At 41.6% G+C, this 20,068-nt stretch overlaps 1 protein-coding gene across 1 annotated transcript; it reads left to right on the top strand.

The window, feature by feature from the left end:
- The first annotated feature begins 16,014 nt into the window (after positions 1–16,014).
- Positions 16,015–17,744, top strand: LOC117741803. Its single transcript, XM_034549026.1, has 6 exons — positions 16,015–16,114; positions 16,281–16,544; positions 16,634–16,803; positions 16,903–17,014; positions 17,082–17,181; positions 17,273–17,744. The coding sequence occupies exons 1-6, from the start codon at positions 16,015–16,017 to the stop codon at positions 17,742–17,744; spliced, it is 1,218 nt and encodes a 405-aa protein (XP_034404917.1).
- The last annotated feature ends 2,324 nt before the right edge of the window (positions 17,745–20,068 follow it).

Genomic DNA, 20,068 nt, shown 5'->3' on the forward strand with positions numbered 1-20,068 from the left:
CCACTGTCTCTGAGAAAAGTCAAAATAAATTATCTTAAAAACGTCTATTTGCTCGACTACGATGCTTGGGATGAATGATATTCATATTCTGAGTCTGTCAACTTGTGCCCAGCCTGACATTTGTTACTTAATCGTCCATTGTCCTTAAGTCCTCTGATTTAATTCCCACTTTATCTGTTCATCACGTCTCTGCTAGCCATCAAAAGAGTTAAGAGACATTTAAGCTTCAATATTCACAAGGATCGGCGTAAAGCTGTGGACAAAAAAGGAAGTATAAAAACTATGAAAAAGGAAGAAATAAGTAACAATGGAATTAATTGAAAGAGGAATTTAAAACGAAAAGGGAAGTTAAAACGAATAGAAAAACATCTACCTACAAAAGAAAAGAAAAAATGGCGCTCAAAATCTTAATGGGATTAATTAATCTTTAGGGCACGTTTATAAGTGTGTGTGTGTGTGTGTGTGTGTGTGTGTCCTGAAGGGAATCACGTCAATGTGGCAAGTCATGCAAGTGATTGAAATTTAAGTCAGATTATGTCCTCAAGATACGAAAGCTGTCCAGGTTTGCTGACCTGTATCTGCTTATGTGCACGCCCGTGCATATGGACACTAAGAGCATCGACAGGCAGGCAGCGGAACGAACAAGAATAATTTAGTCTGCTCTGAAAGAAACAAAGCAAAATGTGGTTTTTCATCCAACACAATGCCAAACTCAGAGTATGAAAGAAATGACATTCATCTTTCGAGGACTAACTTATCATGTGAAAGGAAAGAGAGCTTTGTGTTACATGTTTACCTAATCACTGCTTTGTGGTTTCTTTGAAATAATGTTTGACAGGTAGGTAGGTCTAGATTTGGCCAAACACTCAGCTGTGCTTTACTGTCTGCTAGAGTCAAAAAAGATTTTCTTCACTTCCTCTTTGTGACTCTTTTGGCCGGAGTTATCAGAACTACAAGCACATCGATACAGATATAGCTGCAGAGCACACTCTGAAGTCTATTCATTTGCAGCTATACTCCAATATCCGGATCTATTAACCTGCTAAACTGCTGCATGAGTTTAAAGGTAGAACAAGTCGATCCCTCTTCGGAAATAACATGATTGGAGGTGAAATTCTATCCCAGGCAAACTGATCTTACTGTTGACTATCTTGCTTCTCTAGAGCCTTTCAGAGGAATATGTGGGTCCTGGCATCAGTGCTTGTATCAAAGTCTCGTCACCTTTGATAAAAGCCTGAACTCTGATTCATTGATCTATACAGATACAAAGATAAGATAAATAAAATCTTTGTTTAACCTTCAGAAGACTGATTTCTTAGATTGCAGAAGCAATTAAGATACTCCTGAAATTATGCAACGCTAATAAAAAGTTTATTTGGTCCATTACTAATCTCAGATTACCTTGAAACTTTCAGTGGTTTGTATCTAATAACATAAAGCTGATAAATCGCTAAACGGCAAATGAGACACAGCATGGCAAACTTTCTGCTAAAAAAAATGTCCTCCCTGACCTCCCCTCCTGCCCCCCTACCCCCTTCTCCCCACTCTTACCTCCCTACTTGGTTGGGTAATTGGATTTCAGTGGTAAGCCAGGGGTCTGCTCTCTCAGACCTTTCTGGAAGGTCAGAGGTGGCAGGGCAACACTGTGTCACAGTTAATCTGTCCCTGGACAGCTCCGGGTAAGTCAGGAGAAACGGCATAGTGTGAGTGTGTCTGTGTGTGCGTACGCTCGCGGCAGAGTGGTACCGATCAGATTTTGTGTGAACGTGTGTGGCAGGTGAGGGTCATCCTCCTTGTGCAGTCCCTGTATTGGTGGATGGCAAGTGGGAGGAAGCGAGGGAGAAGAGACAGAAACAGATATTCTGTCTCAGTCATTTATTAGGAGGTGACCCTGAAGAAGCACCTCTCCCCGGACCATAGGAGGCACTGAAGAGGAAACTCACACACCAACAGGCATTACCTATACTTACCTAAGATATCCTAAGATAACAGGCAATACTCACGGTCACTTAGAAGCCCCATATCATCCCACATGAGATCAGATGCCCTTCAAAAAATAAAACCCGTCCTTTTTGAAGAACTTGCTTGAAGTTTATTCATTTTCAACAGTTTGAAAGTTTGTTCTCAGTACTTTGAATCCTATGGACAGATACATAAATAGACAGATGGGCTGTTTACATACCTGCAAACGTGTCGCTTTTCGGCAAAACTCGCCGTTTTGAAATCAAAATACTTGTCATGGTGATGTCATGGTCTTAGCAATAAAACATCTTTGATGTGACGTGTCGAGTCTTGGTCAATCAGCGTTAAGATGTCTACAACGTCGTCATTGGGGGGGGTTAGGGTTAGCTTGAATGTCAGCCCGCGACAGGTAATGTTACACGGTGTATCAATACTAAAAAGGTACTGCGGTACCCGTATGTTAAAAACGATACGATTTTGCATATTTTTTTGTATCGATACTTCATTAAAATAGCGCGCGATCAGAGCGCACCCACTGTTCCGCTCCCAGTCATGCTGCTTGCGCGAACCATACAGATGTTTTATTTATTACTATTATAGATAAATATACCAGTATCGTATTTGTGGTATTGTATCGAATTCTGGTATTGTAAGTATCGGGTATCATGATATTTATAGCAGGTATCGTATCAAAGTTATAATTTTGGTATCGTGACAACTGTAGCAGGAGTGTGTCCTGGTGTTCTCATGTTTTCTTAATTTTTCCGACAAGTGCTTCATGTCCCTTACTCCCGTAACTGTCCATGCTGGATCTTTCCCCGTTGAAATATAATTACGGCATTAGCACGACAGCATCCAGCTAGCCAAACCTTCCGGGTGTATCGGTCTCTACAGAAGCTTCCTGTGCCGCTTCTCTTTCAGCCAGTCTGTTGTCTTCTTGTGGAGTCCGGTTGATCTGGGCCCAGCTGTTTTACCTGTAGTTTCTCCGCCAAAGTTCTTCTCTCAAACGGGTCTTGGAGGAGAGATTTTAGCGGGTTGCGTCTTCTTGGAAGAGAAGCGCCTGACTAGAATGCGCAGCTTTTGAGCCAGACAACTTTGGCCCAAAGCTGAATCTATTTGTGGACGCTGATTGGCTCTATTGTATATCACTCATTTATATCTCAGTAATAGGCTAAACTGCTTCTTAGACCCGTCTCTTGTGGGCCAAAACGACTCAGCCCCAGCGCAGCTGAGACATGCAGACAGGCGGAGAGGATGTGCAGGAAAAGCATATATTTTGCACAGATATCCTATTTTACATATATTACTGGGTATATTCCATTTTATTATAATTTTTGTATACTTTTTTTTTTGTGGCTTAAGGTGGGTGGTGCCAGGCCCCGTGGCTCTCTATTGGCCAGTCGCCACTGACTAAAGGGAATCAGTAATGACAGTGACAACACCTACATGACTCCCCGGCTTGAGCTTTTAGCAATGAGGGTGCTGTGAGAGTTTCTGTGGAGACATGTAGTCTGACATCGGCTAATTTGTTAAAGGGACACACTGTGGAGATGTTAACTATTGCCGGTGAGGAGAATGGGAGAAAGAGTACAACTCAGCACAGAAATAATGATGTGGTTTAGGGGATTTTGGTCCTCAACATAACAATAGTTAGACATATAGGGAAATGTGTGTGAAAAGAAAATGTCTCACTTTCTTTTCTTTCTTGACAGTTTTGAAATTGTTCTGTTTTTATTTACAGAATGTGAGCTGATACGATTTTGTGTGCAACATCTGTGGGGCTTTGCCTTATCATTATCTCCCCTATTCCAAACTAGGTTTGATCCTTAAACTATTGCCCAGAGATTTGTTTTGGTGTGTGTGCCTCATTAGAAACTGAGTGGAATATTTAGGAAGGCCCAGGAGATTTATCATACTAATGAACACTATCCAGAGGAGAAGAGAAACAATGTTGGGCCACGGAGCGAGAGAAACTAGCAGATTAGCAGAGGAAAGGATCAGCAGTGGAAGGAAAAAGGCTTGTGTTTACTTATGCTGAGTCACACCAGGATGAACCTCAAGATTAACAACCATCATCCGCTTTGACACTGTCCAGTAATCCCTTTGTTATTCTTTGCTGTCAAAATGTCCTCTCTGCTTATCATTACATTACTTTCCCCTTGGCACTACACAGTATTTTTCACCTCATACTGGGAACTTGGTGAAAAAAAGGCAGGATGGAAGGAGATAAAAATAAAAAAAACACAAAGATCCATGCCGCGGTGGTGCTTGATGAATGAATGAGCCATGCACTCACTAGCAGACAAGTCTTATTCACCCGACAAGGAGACGTGGATGTAATGTTTCTGTTGAGGATATTAGAGCAAGAACTGGATAAAATAAAGATGACAAGTTGTTAAGGGCAGCAGTCACTGAGTCTGCTTTGTTCTGACTGATTGCCTCGCACCCGCGATTGCTCACAGATGCAGGAGCTTTTGTGCACGATGCAATAAGATGAAGCATTGTTCATGCCTCGGTGAGAGAGCGTGGACATGTGTTCGCTCAGAATGTAACTACATACAGCAGGGGCACGCATACGTTCATTGTTTGTCACGCTGAAGGGCTCTGGTGCTCATCGCAAAATGAGTTGAAGAGAAAAGAGCGTGGAGAAGGCAGAGAAAGATGACTGCCTGTGAAAAATAAAAAAAGGGAGTGAAGCAGACAAGAGGGCATCTTGGGACAGGAAACTGAGAAATGAGACAACTTATTGCTGGCCTTGCTTTAACCCCCAGCTTCTGTTTTCACTGTAGTGGTGCTGGATTCTTGAAGTGAGTCATTATACACAAAGCAGGATAACAGGGGAGTTTTATCATCAGAAGTGGCAGCATGCCAGGTAGATAAAGAGACAACTTGAAGTTCAATCAACCACAGAAGAGTTCTTCAACATACTGGCCATACTTGGAATGGAATATAACCATATAGAACATGTGCCATTAGTGTACATATTAGAGTGTGTATAGTGTGAGGAGCAAGCCTCACACCTCATATGGATCAATGAAGCACTACACATGACAAAAGGATGAGTTAATGGCAAAGGTGAAGCACCGGGAACTTGAATTAAATGAAGACCGCATTGGTTGACTTTCACATTCATATTAGTAACTTGAGTATTTGAACATCATATTATAATGAAAGAACCGTTTGAGGTATATTTAATAAAAGCAAAACTATGAACATTTTAAATGCACAAAATGTCATTATTTCTCATGATAAACAAAAGTTAGATTTTGAAGAATAATTCAGGCCTCAGGTCTTGTGGCAGAAGGACATTTCAGGATCCAAAGATTTAAAGTTGAACAATATTTAATTTAATTATAGTCAATTAAGGGTTCACAATCGTGGAGTTGGAATGAGAAGAAAGGCCACAAGCTGCCGAAGTTCCTTAAAACAGCACAGGTCTGTCTGTCCCTCTCGTTCCAGTAGAACTCTAACTCCAGAACAAAGACATTAGTAAGACATGCACATGAATGAGTTCAATTGGCTAGTTTAAACAATGCAGACGTTCTTTTCGCTAAGCTAATTCCTTCGAGACGACGGAGCGGAACTTTCTGCTTCCGGTCAAGGACAGGAAACTCCCTCGCTCCTTCAGAATAAAAGTATAATCTCACGTTACAACAAATGGCATTTCTTCAGAATAAAACATCCCTAAACAGTAAAATCCCATTCATCCTCATGTGTCTTACAGTTATTTATTTTACATTTATCATCATTAAACAGTTACAATAATAAAACAGTGACTCTTATGCTTTACAATACATTCTTCTTCATATTCTTCATAAATTATACCCTTCTAATGTATTGTACTGTAAACATTTCTTCCTTTATTCCTTTATGTACATGTGCAAATCAAAATAACCTATTACAACTCTACAATTTTGAAGCACCCTAACTTCCTTTTCATTTTTCTGTACACATGTATTGACTGTGATTATGAGGAAATTATATTTCTAATATATATCTTTTTTATTGAGTTATAAAACATAAGATTAAAGCTTTTTTTTTAATGTGTTTGCATACTATATTGCTTTAGCTACACCCAGCTTTTACATTAACTTTCCCGCAGCTGTCAAACCAACCATCGCTCTATCCATCTTTGACCTCAATAATACTTCATCCATCCATCCATCCCCAGCACCTATGCTTTCATAACCCTGTTTCCCTCCCCCTCTATTCCTCCTCACCTCATTCTTTATCTAGCGTTATTTGTCAAAACCATCCACTCAATCATCCATCATGTTAATTAGGTTCTGTGTCATTGTTCTTATCATCCTTCTCATGTCTATCATTGATCTCTCTCTGTTTTCAGTTAAGGATACTTAATTGTCTTCATCAATTATTAGCATTAAATGAATATACAAGTAGTGTATTTCCTGCTCATTACACATTCTGGTTTGGACAGAAACCACAGCATTGTATGTATTTGAATGAATGATTTGATGATTATAATGTGACAGAATATTGTCATCAGCTTTAACAGAAATATCATGCCTGTAACCTACTGTAACCTAAAATATTTTTTTCTCTTAGACAATTTGCTTTGCATGCCATCTTTATATCCACAACTCAATGGGAATGTTTTAATTGCATGTTCTCTAAATTAAGTTGTTGTTAGTTACAGTGCCGTGGTTTTCCACAAAATATCTCCTTTTTAAAGAACATGGAAACAGATACCCTGTCACTGCCGTTGAAACTTCGTGCTTCCTTTTGATTCTAAAGTTTGTCGTATGAGCATTTCAAAATGGGCTCTACGTACACAAACCTTCTTTGTAAAAATATATTTTTCTCAAAGCTGATTAGGATGTGCTACTGTCTGTGTTGCCTTGTTTATCTTCAACTTCTGTCCCAGCCTTGTCCGATACCATTAGGTTGTTTTTACTTCCTAGTTTTTTCAACACAAACATCTGCGCATCCACACACCAAGCACTCAGTACTGTACACTCAGGTACACATTAACACACACAGTCACATCCCTTTACCCCCAGAGCAGCAGGAGTGGTAATCTGGGTGGATAATGCAGCTTTCTAATGCTTTTTCAGATTAATCCCTGTCCTCATCGTCACTCCAGGTTCCCTCTTTTGAAGCTTGAAGGGAAAAATCAAAAATGCAAATTTGTGTGTATATTTGTGTCTATGCCTTGAGGGCTTTTTGTATATATGCAATATCTGTCAATCTACTTGATCCACAGAGACAATAACGGTTCATAGAAGGCTTTGATCTGAATGTGCCCTTTCTATGACTGTGGACCTCGTTTTCAAAGTTCTCTTTTCAAAGCAGCAAATTGGCTTTATTGAGACTTGACAAAAGACAATATCACACAAACATGTTGATACAATAAAAATGAGCCACTCCCATCAGCATATATATGACCTATTGAGAGGGGATAAGAGAGAATATTAAATTAAACAAGGAAGGCTTTTTATCCATTTGAGTCACTTGTCTTGGTCCCTTTCCAAGAAAGATGAGGGGATCCTCCAAGCCAGTCTTGCCCAGAAAACCGTCGCAGATAAGTTGCCAATTGCATGCTCACCAAGTGTCCAAACCTAAAAATGTTCTACTCAATCTGAAGAAAGGTTCTGTGGTGTCAGTCAAAAGGGAAAATGTCCCTTTCAAAGCTTGTGACCATATGAGATTGAATGGAAATTGAACAGGAAATGAAGAGCTCTGCTTAATAGTTCAGCACTCTCTTTACCATCTCTGTCTGGTACAAATCCAGCCTTACAGCAGGGATGCTCCTGACCTGTGTTCAGTTTCACAGTGCTGCTTATCACTTGAGCATTAGAGATTGAGAACCATGGTCACACATTTAGTGGGTGGCATGACAGTCACCTGCTATCCTCTCAAGGGTCATTTTTGCTCTATGACCTCCTAACTCTACTTCATGTGATGTTAAAAACAAGCTGGATGTATCGAGCAAGGTTAATGGGAATGCTCTCTATTGGAACCCTTAATGGTCTTGTTTCACACCATTGGCTCATACATAATGTCTCACAAACTGATTTACCAACGTTGCTGTACCTCACCATCCTCTTTTTTGACCCTTATAGGTTCAAGTAACATGGATCTCTGCATATCTGGAGGGCATATCCACATGGACAACTTTCCTACCTGAGCTTTAGACAAGAAAGAGCTGCTCCTGGATTATTTTATTTCTCTGCATCACCACTGAGCAAAACAATGTAACATCTACCCAATCGTCCAACAGGTATGCCCTCTAACAGCAGTCACTGATTGACTGTGCTCAATTGCTTTGAACATCCATCAAGCCAGAGAGTCTGCATCAGTTCCTGCACTGTCAGTACACTGTCAGAGCAACTCCCGACAAAGCTCAGTGTGAAGCGCTATATTCTGTGTTTTCTGGCGTTTTATTGATTGTTTTTATTTTTTGCCAATGGCTCATGATTGCCACAATTGGTTCAGCACCGACAGAACCATTTGCCCCCAACCCAGGTAGAATCACTACCTATTGGAGCTGGGGTGCTTTCATTCAGAGCCATCACTGTTATCTCTCCTCAAGAATCAGATACCTCTGGACTTACTTTGATGACACAGGTGAAAGTGAATAACAAGGTAAAGAGGGTCGAGAGGAGGGATACAAAACAAACTAAGGAGAAGGAAGGGGCAGCTAAACCTGTCATTCCCCTGTCAGACATCTGATCACTACTGAACAAGACTAAGGAGCTTTCCACACTCTAGAGGTTTGACTTGGACTATCTGAAAACCAGTCCTTGCAGCTCTACAGAGACATTGTTCTCTGAAGATGCAGCAGCTTTCCATCTGGATGGTATTTACGGCATACACGTTGACGGTCGATTGGGGGTAGGCTCTGTATAGCTGTCAATAACAAGTGGGAAACAAACTGATAATTGTGTCCATTCGACCAGCGCCGCGGGACCAGCACCAGGGGTCCCCAACCACCGGGCCGCGGCCTGGTACCGGTCCGTGGGTCCCTTGGTACTGGGCCGCACAGAGAGAATGAATGAAAAACATTTTGATTGATTATCAAAATTAAGCGTCTTTGAGTGTCTAGAAAAGCACTATATAAATTTGAAGTATTATTTGGTGTGGCTTTGCAGAGCAAGAGCCACAACGTATGTAATCCGGCGGGCTTATTCGGTGTGGCTTTGGGGAGCAAGAGCCACAACGTATGTAATCCGGCGGGCTTATTATTATTCGGTGTGTCTTTGCGGAGCAAGAGCCACAACGTATGTAATCCGGCGGGCTTATTATTCGGTGTGGCTTTGCGGAGCAAGAGCCACAACGTATGTAATCCGGCGGGCTTATTATTATTCTTCCAAATCTCCCTCTTCCGCCAGAACTTTGGACGAGCGTACAGCTCGAACCGCTGGACGGATCTGCATAAAAAATACATCAAACCGTGCGGCTTGATCGGGAATCGTGCGGGTTTAAGCGGCGGAAAGATCGACCCGGCCGTTTCTCGGAAAACTGAAAAACAACCAAAAAAACGCAAACCCTATGGGAAAAAAGTGTGGCACACTAAGGATCCCAAAGCGTAGCTCGCAGATGCATAAAAAATACATCAAAACGTGCGGCCTGATCGGGAATCGTGTGCTATTATAAGACTAAGAGATCGAACCGGCGCTTAGCCCCCAAAACGCCAAAAAACGGCGAGAAATTGTCCCATCCATATGAATGGGGCTACGGGAAAGGTAGCCCCTAAGCTACATTAATTTTGTGCCCACACTGTGTCGCCATACATTAAGGTAGAGAAATGATTTTAATTTTTAAATGTTGACAAAAGGATGGAGCTTATTTGACTAATTGGACATTTTTTCATAACTAGTACAGTTTAGACGCAATCTTTTTTTGAGTTTCGATAGTAAAAAGCTCTTTCAGTCATTTTACTATTAGTGTGTATGGGGGTAGCATGCTGAGCTACAGAGTGAAGCAGCTGACAGAGGGGAGAGCAGCCTTCCAAACTCAGAAAAAATAAAACGTAATTTGCCACAAGTCTCACAGTCGGCACTCTATGTACACAATTTATGCATCAAAATGTAGGGAATATTGTGTCGATGCATAAATGTGTCGATAGAATCCACAAAGTGTTCCACATTTGTCAGAAGAACCCTTAACGAGCGAGCAAGTCTACAAGTCAGCCCATCCGCTCCCATTATAAAACCAGAGGCAGATTTTCTTTCTTTAGCTAAGTGGTAGCATTTTGTAAACTGTTCGTAAGGGATCATATCTAAACCCAAAAACACGTTTAAGGGCATGTACACGTTCGCAAAGGCCTTGAGCCGCCCAGAATGTCCACAGTTAAGGGCTCAGAGTTATGGTTTTCTTTTAAATGCAACATTTCGACAGGCTATTTCTGTTTAAATATACAGCTTAGTCGAGGAGGAGGCAGAGAAGTATCTGCATGTCTCATCCTTGCGCCAAACAGACACACACACACACACACACACACACACACACACACACACAAGTGTCTTTGTACAGTAACACAGCCGTGCGCGCGCGCACGCGTGCGTGTGCGCACGCGCGCGTACACACAAAGACATCAGCTCTGAAAGAGCTTCATAGTAACTCAAGTTATATTTACTCCACCGAGATATCCAATATATCGGTGCGTTCGGCTCAGTCTTTCCTCTCTAATGATAAAACTATTTTGGTGATTCGATCGTGTTTTTCTTTACAATGTTTTAAATTGTTTGGTAGAACTCTCTTTTATACAGCGATCAGTGGAGAAAGAGCTTCACAGTAACTCATGTTATATTTACTCCACAAAGATATCCGATATATCGGCGCGTTTGGCTCGGTCTTTCCTCTCCGACGACGACGCCGTTTCGGCGACTCGGCGGCGTCTCTCTTGGCGACGTCGACGCCCGCGCGCCTCCGGACGCCTCTCGGCGAAAGCCACACCATCTAAATTTCCCGGGGGGGGAATTTTCTAGTTTAGTTTGAGATTGCTAATCTGATCCTTGATAATTTAGTTCGAGATTGCTAGTCCGAACCTGGATAATTCAATTCCTTAAGAAATAATTTTGAGAAGATTAAAAGAAAACATAGAAATAGAATGACTACTTCTCAGACATGTTGGAGAATTGGTTCGGGAAATATGAAATTATTTCCAAATATATTTCAGATATCCAACTTTAGTTAGAGCCAGCGCAGAAAGCTGCTCTGTGTGTTTTAATTCTCTTCCACAGCTACACTCTCCATCGTCGACCTTCACCGCGTACGTGGCTGCCTGCTGTGATGGACCTCACCAACAGATGTGCTGCCCACAGAGGAGTATCGTGCACCTTTAACACATTGATTCAAATTATAAAAAAATCACAGAAGTATGATGATAATAAAATAAATATTGTGTTTGAACTTGCTGTTTTCCTTTTACTCGAGGAAATCGAGGAATGGAGGAATGCAGAGAGAGGAGACCATGGAGAAGATGAGCATGCAGAGAAAGGAGACCATCAAGAAGATGAGAGTGCAGAGGAAGAAGATGCACATAGACATATGCACAGATAGACACATATCTGATCACAACACTCCTAGACTTTAGTTACTTTGCAGAGCAGGGTCAAAAGGAGGGAGTGATATTGTTTTTCTTCCACAGGTATTGATAATAAAGATTGTATTACAGTGATGTATACAGTGCGGTGAAATAAAATCCAATTCAAGTTGTTTATACTATGGAATAGTATAAAAGGAGGGACTGTTAGGTTGTAGTGGATTTTATATATATTTGCACATGTAGATAAGATAAGTTTAGGTTTTAAATTAATACATAAAGAAAGATATGATAATTAATTTGGGATATTATGAGGAATATTCTGGAGGAATGTATTGTGAAACATAAGAGAGGATCACTGTTTTATTATTCTGTTTTAATGACAAATGTAATGATTAACTGTATGATGCATGATAATGAATGAATGTTTTATTGTTTAGACAATAGTTAAAATGGATGCCGATTGAAACCTAATGTGTTGCTTTTATTCGGAAGGCAGGATAATAGGGTTTTATTGTGAAGGGGAACTTCCTGTCCTTGACCGGAAGAGTGAGCTTTGACCCCGCTAGTTTTACTAATTGGCTTAGCGAACAGAACTGCTGCATCCTTTGAACTGACCAATGGAACTAACCTTTAGGTGTGAATTCATTTGCATGACCATACTAACGACCGAGCATTTGTTCTGGGGAGACATGGTTCTACTGGTCTGGAGACTCGAGACAGCCCCGGTCTGTGGCTCCCTGGGAGCTGCACTCCGTCTGTGGAGAGTTTCTCCTTTCTGGCCCCACGATCGTGAACGCTACATGAGTATTATCTTTGCCATTAAATATTGTTAAACTTTAACTCGAATCCTGAATTTCCTGCGGCCACGGGACCCGGAGCTTTGAACACGAATCTTACAATACACACAATGAATAATTGGAATAAACTCGTGAGCGTGCGTCAATCGTGTTTTTTACGCCCCTGTCAATGCCGCACGAGGTTGCGACGTTGTGCGGTTCCTCATCGCAACTGATACAGATGGCCTGATCGGAGGGCCTCGCGATTGAGTTTGTGAGAGAGAGAAGTTTTGATGATGATGATGATGACGGTGATGAAGATGACGGCTATGATGAGGAGGATTGGGACGACGACGATGATTTAGATGATTTTAGAGGCCCTTGGAAGAAATAAGGCTTTGAATGCCCAATTTGACACTTTGGGCCTGTTTTGGGGCCCTTAACTTACAGTGATTGGCCCCAAACTATATGGTATTCATATTCAGATGCCCCTCTTGGAATAGGAAAAGCTCTCTAGCTTCATTTAAAGTATTTATTTTGAATTAAAAGACTGGTTTTCTTCGGGCCTTAGTGGAGTTTGGCACACATCAAACCACTCCCATGCAGAGATGCTAAGGGCTACAGAGTCTACCCACATCTACCCAGGCTAAGAGGCCCTCCTCCTGGCCCCATTTGGGACTGGCTACAGCCTGGAGAAGAAAGCTAAGCTATTCACGCTATGAAAATCCAGACCTTCAATTTGAACAATATTAACCCCATGACCTCATTGTAGGACCCGCTCAGTTAGCATTATGCTAAAAGTTACCATTAGCGCTAATTTTCAATGGGGAACATGAAAATGATGCTAAAGGTTAGCATTATGCTAAAAGTTACCATTAGCGCAAATTTTCAATGGGGAACATGGAAATGAGGCTAAAGGTTAACATGATGCTAAAAGGTACCATTAGTGCTAATTTTCAATGGGGAACATGGAAATGATGCTAAAGGTTAGCATTATGCTAAAAGATACCATTAGCGCTAATTTTCAATGGGGAACATGGAAATGATGCTAAAGGTTAGCATTATGCTAATGTTACCATTATGCTAAAAGTTAGCATTTTTTTCAAGAGGGTCTGCAGACTTGTGCTTCAATGATATCATTCTGCTCACTCAGGGCAATGGTCCCACCAAGTGTCAAGCAGTTGGGACCTTCTTCTGAGGACTTATGGACGTTTGAAGGAGTTGGAGCTGGGTTTTCAAACCACTCCCGCGCGGAGATGCTAAGGGCTACAGAGTAACAACCAACATGGCTGGGCCCCATTTCAAAGTGGCTACAGCCTGGAGAAGAAAACTAAGCTATTTACGCTATGAAAATCCAGACGTTCAATTTGAACAATATTAACCCCATGACCTCATTGTAGGCCCCGCCCCGAATGTCTGTGCACAATTTGGGAATCCTAGGACTAATTGGCTAAGCGGCGCGAATCCTGGGTAGCTGCAATGTCTATCCCTTAAAAATAAAACTGCCACTGTCCCTACATTAGTGTGGACCGACCAGTTCAGGCAAATGTCCCACGTCTACCCAGGCTAAGAGGCGCCAATCCTGGGTACATGCACATCAGAGCTGGGTATTCAAACCACTCCTGCGCGGAGATGCTAAGGGCTACAGAGTCACGACCAACATGGTTGGGCCCCATTTCAAAGTGGCTACAGCCTGGAGAAGAAAGCTAAGCTATTCACGCTATGAAAATCCAGACCTTCAATTTGAACAATATTAACGCCATGACCTCATTGGTGGCCCCGCCCCGAGTGTCTGTGCACAATTTGGGAATCCTAGGACTAATTGGGGACATTTGGCACGCGGCCAAGTCCCTAGGACATTTGGCCTACTCGTCCGGCCCACACTAATGTAGCTGCAATGTCCTTCCCTTAAAAATAAACCTGCCACTGTCCCTACATTAGTGTGGACCGACCAGTTCAGGCAAATGTCCCACGTCTACCCAGGCTAAGAGGCGCGAATCCTGGGTTAGCTGCAATGTCTTTCCCTTAAAAATAAAACTGCCACTGTCCCTACATTAGTGCAAACGACCAGTTCAGGCAAATGTCCCACGTCTACCCTGGCTAAGAGACTTCTCCTCGACTAAGCTGTGTATTTCAAGAGAATGAGCCTGTTGAAATGTTGCATTTAAAAGAAAACCATAACTCTGAGCCCTTAAATGTGGACAAATGGAAAAATGTTTTTGAGTGATCAGTCCCAATAGTGTTGACGCTATGAGCATTGAAAAACAAGACACGCCCCTAAAATGTTTATTGGGCCATAGATCCTTACCACAATGAGATATAAAAAAACGGTTGACATATTCTACGTCATCTGGCTTCAATGATTTGATTGATATCAGGTTTTGTTGATTTGGACTAAGCATGTAGTTAAGAAAGTCAATTAGGTGTTTTTCACAAAATTCAAAATGGCGGAAAATCTAAGTAGGCGGACCTTAGGGGTCTGGCAGGGCTTTTTGTAGAGCCGGTGTAAATGAACATGTGTGAAAAAATCAATTCAAAAAGTCAATCGGACATTCTGGGTGAGGGGCGTCGCCGGTCAACATTTTAGGGGGCGCTAGAGAGCAACTATGAATTGCAAAAATTTGAATCCTTGATCAGATGGCTATTTTTACCAAGCCTGACAAGCGTGTCAAATATGGCTAGTTTTAAAAATGTCTACGTGCCCCAGAAACGCTCCCAATGTAGAGGAAGCAATCTCAATAGGGTCCTCTCGGACTGACTTCGTCAGTCACTCGGACCCTAATTAGAGAGATGGAAAAAGTCAGACAGAAGAGAGAGAAAAGAAAAAGAGAGAGAGGGAGAAACTGTCGTGTTCGCTTAATAATGCGCATCATATTGGTTAAACATACGTCAATCAACTGTTATGCGTAACATTGAACAGTACCAGAGAAACCAGGGTGAAGGGTAGACGAGATATTAACACTGGGAGTGGATTTTCTACCAAACCATTTAAAACATGATCAAATCACCAAAATAGTATTATAAATAGAGAGAAAAGACTCAACGAATACGTTGATATCTTTGTTATGTTTTTGGAGTAAATGTGACCTGAGCAACTCTGAAGCTGTTTCTCCTCTGATCTTTCTAATTAAAGGAAGAGTAAGGAAGGAATGATGGAAGGAATGAAGAAAGGACTGGGTATCCCCCATTAACACATTATTGTTGTCCGTCCGCACCCCCATCTGCTTCCTTGCCCATTAATTACACATCTCTCTTATCTGTCTGCTAGCAGCTTCGAAACAAGAAACACAAAGCACCCCACATCCTGTCTCAATCACAATGTACGGAAGGAAAATCAGCTTAAATGGAAGCTACTAGAATTAGAAACATGGGGTTATTTAAAACACAGAGAGAGAGAGAGAGAGAGAGACAGAGAGAGACAGAGACAGAGAGACAGAGAGACATTTTTAAATAACAGTCTTAGTTAGACCCTAACATCTTGTTTATGGGTTCACAACCCCACATTCCTTACACACACGCACACACCAGTTAATTAAAAAGCCAGTTAATCTCGAACACCGGCTTTCTTGAGGTGCAAAAAAAGCACATTTCTGTGCCGTGAACAACTCAAATAGAATACAGTTTCATCAAGGACACCTGATATTTCCCCCCAGTTAGTGAAAAAGTAATGTGGGAGGATATAACTCCCTTCCTCGTGACCTTGACCCATACAAAACAAGCGACTGAGAAAGGTCCAACCACAGTCACTCGCTCAGTCAGTGAAGGATGTTGTGTTTGGATTTCTTCTACTGTGGAGCGTTGATGCTCTGCTGCACCAGCCCATGTGGGGCCTTGCTGATCCCCGCCCACAAACCCACAGTGACAGGTCAGATACGATTAAAAACTCTGAAAGTTTGTGCATTCATATTTTCAGTTTTGGTGCTCTTCGTTTATTCTGTGTGTGTTTTGGATTGTTTGAATGTGGTTCCTGCTTCTAGCTTTAATCTGTTTTTCAGTGCATACTGTAATTAGTTCTTCTTTTTTAAATGCAGAGCACACCTTCCCATCAACAGAGACCTCATCAGCCTCCACAGTTCCTCATCACGGCCCTCACAATGCAGCTTGCTTTGTGGATGATATTTTCGCGGTGTTGCGTGACGTGGTTGGGAGTGACGGCGAACTCACAAATGGCAGTTTGTCTCAGTTTGGGATCTGCACTGCGTCCGGCAGCTCTTCAGGCTCAATCTTGTTAGAGCTCGCAAAGGAAACGAGCGGAAACCAGAGACACGGATTGGAGGCGCTGCACCCAACTGGAGGTATGAATGCTCTCTGATTGCAATAAATATATCGTCTGGATGCTTTAAAAAAAATGTGATCTCAAGTGATGTCTTGTTTTCTCCATCAGTGCTCCTCGCAGAAGAAGGCGAAAGAGGAACGCACATATTGACCTTTGACCTCCCACCGTTTACTTTACTCAAGCTGAGCCCTGCGCTGCTCCTGGCATTTAAAAGGCCCCCCACTGGAGGAATCCTGGACGTCACTTTCACCAGCCAGTCACTGCATCCTCACACACAGGTAAAGATGATGAATGAAGGGAAATCTGTCCTGAAGTTCCTGAATCTGTTGCGCACAATTTGGTCACAGATATAGCTGTTGTTTCTGTGTCTTTTCTAGACTGTGTGCATCTTGGGAGAAACGCGGTACATACTGCTGACGGGAAAAGCACAAGAGGGCAACGTTCACCTGAAATGGAGGATTTCTGTTGAGATGAAATCCCCCGATATGAGTAAGATATGAGTACGGTGTAATTTCTGATTCATGAGCACCCTCCTCACATTTTCCTCTCTTTGCAGGCCAAAGCCTCAAAGATATCCTTATTGGTGGAAAATCAGGAAGTAACATCAGCATGGTTCCACTTCTGCTTTTCATTTGGGAGAGAGGAACTGATACAAGGTTGTTAATGGCTTTTATGTTCCCTTTCGAAATATCACTCCTGTCAGAGCGGTGCTAAGCAACTTATTTGTTTTAATATTCTCTTTTTTAGATATCATCATAGTTCATCCTTGATCTCTTCCCATACCTCCTTTCTCTGTGAGCTGAAGCGGTTCATGGGTGACGTCCTGCGTCAGGACCCCCGTGAGTCCTCTTCGCTCCTGCAGGACTCCTTGCACTCCCTGCCTCCCCTGACGTTGGGCTTATCCTCCAGTGACGCTCTGCTGGCGGGACTAATCAACTCCTCCTCCATCACCATCTTCTCGTTCAGTAGCTGGAGCTCCGTGTTTCAGTTGCACCGCGGAGAATTGGCCCTTTCTCCTGCACTGCTGGAGGAGCTCAAGCAGAGGTTGGAGCAGACCGTGGGGAAGATAATGAAGGTCATACGGGAGGAGAAAGTGGGACAGAGGGCCAACAAGAGTCTGGGAAGGCTCAAGGACCTCAGTGCGTTCCCGTTGAAAGAACCGGCAGCAGGTGATGTGTCCAAGAAAACTTCTAAAAGCAGTTGTTCCCAAACTAATTAAAGTGGATTTTATTGAACCGTCAATGGTGTAAAAGTGGATATATTTTATCATGCAATTGGTCTGTTTAGATAGGTTTATGTTTGCATTCACACTACTACTACTTCAACCTTTCATTCATTACTTTAAACTAATTATTTAAATAGTTTATCCACTACTTCCAGCTGTTATACATAACAGCTGGAAACATTGCAAACAGCAATCATGAATCAAGACAGCTAGTAGGTCCTCTCTGAAAGTAGAAAGGCTGGACAAGCTGATCTTGGTCTCACTTCAGGGACTCTAATCCAAGACTTCAATGCTGAATGGCCAATAGATCTGTGGTGGGAATCAACACGAGGGCATAGAATGCCAACGTGTGAATGGGAGAGAACAAACAAAAAAGAAACCAGCTGCGCTGCGAAGTTTCCAGGAATTGAACATGGACACAATAACTGCTAACACTTCAAATTAAGATTATGTAAAGCAGTGGTCACCAACCTTTTTAACCCGAAGATCCCTGACCTCTGCCTTGGTGACAGGCAAGATCTCCCTATTGAAGCGTTGAGAGAAAAACACTGTCCAGACTGGACTTACAACTTGAGGCTTTTTATTTGCCCTCATTATGATTGAATGAAATCAAACACTTTGGTCCAGCTGTCAAATTGATGTGACAAAGAACACACTAAATGACTTAATTTCAGTGCAACATAAAAAGTAAATTTGTTGTTAACCCCACACTATATGAAGAATAAAATCACAGTTGAAATGAGCAGACTGGATGAACTACCAATATTAATGTTGTATTTATCAACTGAAGCTACAACACAACACTGACAACATGTTCAGTCAGTTACTAATGTCAGTTCAGTTCAGCTCTGTGTCCCATCACAATGCCATCAGAAGTCATGTGACTCCAGTCAGTGAGCTGTCTGTGACTGAACACTGTCTGTGAGCTTGTAGTTGGGCTCATTAGCACAGACAGCCAGTCTGAGGCAGTCTGTGAGCTGTCTGTCAGTAATCCGGCTCCTGGATTTTTATTTGGTGAACTCCACTTTTGCAGTTTTCGGGACAAATTTGCCATTCATGAAAGTGTTTCTCTTCTGGGCTTCGTTCTGAACTGAGCTATTGTTTTGAAGGGCAACAGCAGAAAAGCCGATCTAACGGAGGTAGGACCTGGCGAATCGCCAAGAACCTTGGCCGTCGCGCATGCGCAGGCGTAACCTGTTAACGGCGTAACGTAAACATTTACACAAAGGCACAAGCATTTCAACATGTATTTATTAATAACTTAGTTTTATGTCCGTGTGCTTTGAACTTATGTAATATGTGATGTTCTCAATAAAGGTCTTTCTCATGTCCCCCTGCGCCGCCCCACCTGTAGCTCCCCCATACTACGTTCCCCTCATCTGGAGAACAGCTGAGAACACTTCGGCTATGTAATGCTGCGTTCACACCAAACGCGCTGCGAATATTGCTGTGAACACGCAGCATAAGAACACATTTTCAGGCATTCATGAATCAGGCGGAGATCTTTTCTGACGTTGATCTTCGGAAGTCCGTAAGAAAACATTTCAAAAGACACTTCAGAAAATGTTCTAGAATGAGGAACAATGTGTTTCTGAATTTATTTTCGTTTTATTTATATTTATATTATTTATTTTTGTTTTATTTATTTTATGGGCCCAAATGTCTTAACTAACAAGGCACTAAATCTGTTCCGCTTCACTGTTTCAAAGTCAACCTTTGCAGTGATACTGTTCATATATTGTGCTAGAATGCTGAGGAGAAAAAAAAATATTAGCTGCATCATTCCAAAGAGATAATCATAATAGTTAGTGTTTTTTACAAGACGAACCATTCATGATAATTATTCAAAATCCCATTTCTTCTAAAATAATTACTGTAGTACAACAAAGGGAAGCCCATTGATGTATGTATCAAATGAATTGTGTCAGCCTTTATTACAGTGAAGCTATTGAATATTGTTTCCAGAAAATATTCAAAATAATTCATCAGAATTATTCCCAAAAAAATTCTTCAAAACAACAATTGTAGTACAACAAAGGGTGTAGTAGAGTGAAGCTATTCAATATTGTTTTCATAACATATTTTATATAATTCATAATAATTATTCAAAATCATTTCCCTATATATATATATATATATATATATATATATATATATATATATATATATATATATATATATATATATATAAAACACGTGTATGTACTACTAGTGTATTGATACTGTGTGAATAAATATATGCCATTAACAATTGCATGACACAAGTTTCAGTGTTATCTGTAAAATATCACTTAATTCCACTCCAAGAGGAAACCCGT

Source organism: Cyclopterus lumpus, chromosome 13 (genome assembly GCF_009769545.1).
Source record: "Cyclopterus lumpus isolate fCycLum1 chromosome 13, fCycLum1.pri, whole genome shotgun sequence".
Classification (NCBI taxonomy): Eukaryota; Metazoa; Chordata; class Actinopteri; order Perciformes; family Cyclopteridae; genus Cyclopterus; species Cyclopterus lumpus.

Bases quoted from the DNA above. Each gene is read 5' to 3' on its own strand.
- LOC117741803 (XM_034549026.1), top strand. From the start codon at position 16,015: ATGTTGTGTTTGGATTTCTTCTACTGTGGAGCGTTGATGCTCTGCTGC. The intron at 16,804-16,902 runs GTAAAGATGATG...TGTCTTTTCTAG, and splicing joins CACTGCATCCTCACACACAG to ACTGTGTGCATCTTGGGAGA. The intron at 17,182-17,272 runs GTTGTTAATGGC...TCTCTTTTTTAG, and splicing joins GAGAGAGGAACTGATACAAG to ATATCATCATAGTTCATCCT.